This window comes from Lolium rigidum, chromosome 4 (assembly GCF_022539505.1).
Source record: "Lolium rigidum isolate FL_2022 chromosome 4, APGP_CSIRO_Lrig_0.1, whole genome shotgun sequence".
Lineage (NCBI taxonomy): Eukaryota > Viridiplantae > Streptophyta > Magnoliopsida > Poales > Poaceae > Lolium > Lolium rigidum.
In genome coordinates this window covers 228,724,704-228,727,490 of record NC_061511.1, presented here as the reverse complement: position 1 = coordinate 228,727,490, position 2,787 = coordinate 228,724,704, and the positions used below count along the sequence as shown (strand labels likewise).

General features: G+C 45.5%; 1 protein-coding gene across 1 annotated transcript; it reads left to right on the top strand.

The window, feature by feature from the left end:
• Window positions 1-476: 476 nt before the first annotated feature.
• Window positions 477-1,839, top strand: LOC124649713 (late embryogenesis abundant protein 19-like). Its single transcript, XM_047189297.1, has 2 exons — window positions 477-914; window positions 1,038-1,839. Exons 1-2 carry the CDS (start codon window positions 855-857, stop codon window positions 1,563-1,565), a joined length of 588 nt encoding a protein of 195 aa, XP_047045253.1. The 5' UTR covers window positions 477-854; the 3' UTR covers window positions 1,566-1,839.
• The last annotated feature ends 948 nt before the right edge of the window (window positions 1,840-2,787 follow it).

Genomic DNA, 2,787 nt, shown 5'->3' with positions numbered 1-2,787 from the left:
ATTATCACACGGGCCTTTCTCGGCAGCGGCTTTCCCGGGACATCGATCTGTTGAGATCATAGTCGCTGGCATCTTCTGGTCTACGTCGACGACTTCTCAACCGCTGCTTCTAGTGTCCGGGTTTTTTCGAGTTTTTTTCAACACCAACTTTGCTACATTGGAGGCCCAGAGGATGCATCGAGCTTTGCTCATGACGCGCGCTGTCCAGGGATATAGAAGAAAGATGGTGCTAAACTTTTCAAGAACTCGTGTTTTATTTTTTCGTAAGGATGTTTCTTGTAAAGGCTGGTTTCAGAAAAATATATGGCTTTATACCATTTTGGCAAAAAAATAAAAGGCACTTTCCGAAAAATGAGTCTTCGTAGTGGCTCCAGCGGCCATATCCATTGCTTGGTCTGCGTCACGGCGAAACCAACCACACACACAAGATCCAATCGACCAGTCGGAGCTCAGCCATTCTGCCACAACATCGCTCCGTTTAAAGAAGAAAGACAATGCACTGCAACGGTGCTATCCACTCGATCTCGTAACTGAACTTGTCTTTCCACTTGTTTACTTGTCCTTCTTCGTCTTCTCCTTGGCTTTTTTAATTGAGTTCAACCGAATCATCCCATGATATGTCCAGGGCTCCAGGCTTCGCGAAGGTACGGAGGCGTGTCCTCTCTGCGTGTCCGTCGTGTTCGACTGTTCTCGGCCCCTCGACGTGTCCCCGCTTGCTGTCCCGCAGCTGCGGCCTATATAATCTAAAGCAGGGCAGATCAATCGAAGCCAAGTCAAGCAATAGCCCAAGTAATCTTGTTTTCAGAGTGAAATTTGCAGTTGTTCTCAGTTCGTGTTCGTAGTGTACGTGAGAGATGGCATCCAACCAGGAGCAGGCGAGCTACCGCGTCGGCGAGGCCAAGGGCCACACCCAGGTACGTCTTCCCGATCTCCATTGATCGTTCCCGATAAAATTTCTGAAGAGCTCGTGCTGAGTTGCCGCGTGCGTTCGCCGTGTCTGAATTCTGAAATGATTTGCGATCGTTTGCACTTTGCAGGAGAAGACGGGGCAGGTGATGGACGCGGCCAAGGACAAGGCGTACGAGGCCAAGGACCGGGCGGCGGGCCTGGCGGGGAACGCGTCCGGCCAGGGGCAGGGCGCCACGGAGGCCGCCAAGCAGAAGGCCGGCGAGGCCAAGGACAAGACCTCCGAGACGGCGCAGGCGGCCAAGGACAAGGCTGCCGGGACGGCGCAGGCCGCCAAGGACAGGACGACGGAGACGGCACAGGCCGCCAAGGACAAGACCGTCGAGAGCAAGGACCAGACCGGCAGCTTCCTCGGCGAGAAGACGGAGCTGGCGAAGCAGAAGGCGGCCGAGACGGCGCAGTACGCCAAGGACTCCGCCGTGGCTGGCAAGGACCAGACCGGCAGCGTCCTCCAGCAGGCCACCGAGACGGTGAAGGGCGCGGTGGTGGGCGCCAAGGACGCGGTGGTGAACACGCTGGGGATGGGCGGCAACAACGCCAGCAACGGCGCCGCCAAGGACACCACCAGCGTCACCGAGAAGATCACTGGGGATCACTAGATGAATGCTTTGCAGCTTAATTTGCTCTCCTTTCATTCCTTCTCATACATTTTCATAATTTCCAAGCACACATTTGGTTGCAGCTTTGCTTTTGGTGTATTTACGTGTCTAGAGCCTGTATGGTATGGATGTTGTATGGTCGAGTCCGGCGATGATGTCTGAATTCTTTTTTATTCGTCAGCCATCTCAGTTTCAAATTCCAGTACGCTGTAATAAAAAAATATCAAGGTGGTACTTCAATTTACATGTACGGTATGTTGCCATGGTTTGTTTACGATACTTCCCGTGCTGTGCTCTCACCTCTGATGAACCGAGTGAAAAAACACGAATCTTGGCCTTGTCAAATGAAACCGTCCAAATTTCGGTCAAATTAGTGAACCAAAAGTCTCAAACCTGAATAAATGCTATAGAAATGCTAAAGTTTAACACACGGCCTCATTAATAAACAATTAAATGTTCTTTACCATCAGGATTTATATGTTAATTTTATATGTTTAGAGTTAGATGTCATTTTATATGGTTTTGTTTTTGGTATTTATTTTTATAAAATATATTAATATCGTGAAAATATTAATTACACTTAATCTTCGTACACAGAGATATCAAAAAAGGATGCACATAGTAGAAAATAGAAAGAGAAAACATAAAAGAGGCAGTGATGAATCACTTACAACAGCAGCACTATAACCACCACCGAATATAACACTCAAACTGCAAAATAATTCCCCAAAAGCAATACCTATAAGAAGAGAATAATACGCAAGCATTATCGTTGTTCAATCGAAAATCTTGGATTTTCACTTTGAAGAAAAGTCTAAATTTCTAAAAAAATAGTATCTTCAGCAAAATCATTGTCACATACAATCAATGATGGCCAATAACAATGTCTTCAGCAAGATCACCATCACGTACAACAAAACATTTCAAAACTCACATCCTTAATAATACAAAAAGTAAATATTCCTGACCACCGGGATTTATATGATAATTTGTACACTTTAGAGTTAGATACCATTTTATACGATTTTGTTTGTGGAAAATCAAAAAATTAATTATAAAATATATTAATTTTGTGAAGATATTAATTACACCCAGTCTTTACACAAATAAAATGTTGAAAGACATCAAAGATGCACACAATAAAGAACATATGAAAACAAAGAGAAATAGAACAAAGAATAAAGGGAAAGATAACATAAAACAAAGACCCAACGCCGGTGAT

Excerpts from the sequence above, each read along its gene's own strand:
- LOC124649713 (XM_047189297.1), top strand. The coding sequence starts at position 855 with ATGGCATCCAACCAGGAGCAGGCGAGCTACCGCGTCGGCGAGGCCAAG. Across the intron at positions 915-1,037 it reads AGGCCAAGGGCCACACCCAG|GAGAAGACGGGGCAGGTGAT; the intron begins GTACGTCTTCCC and ends TGCACTTTGCAG.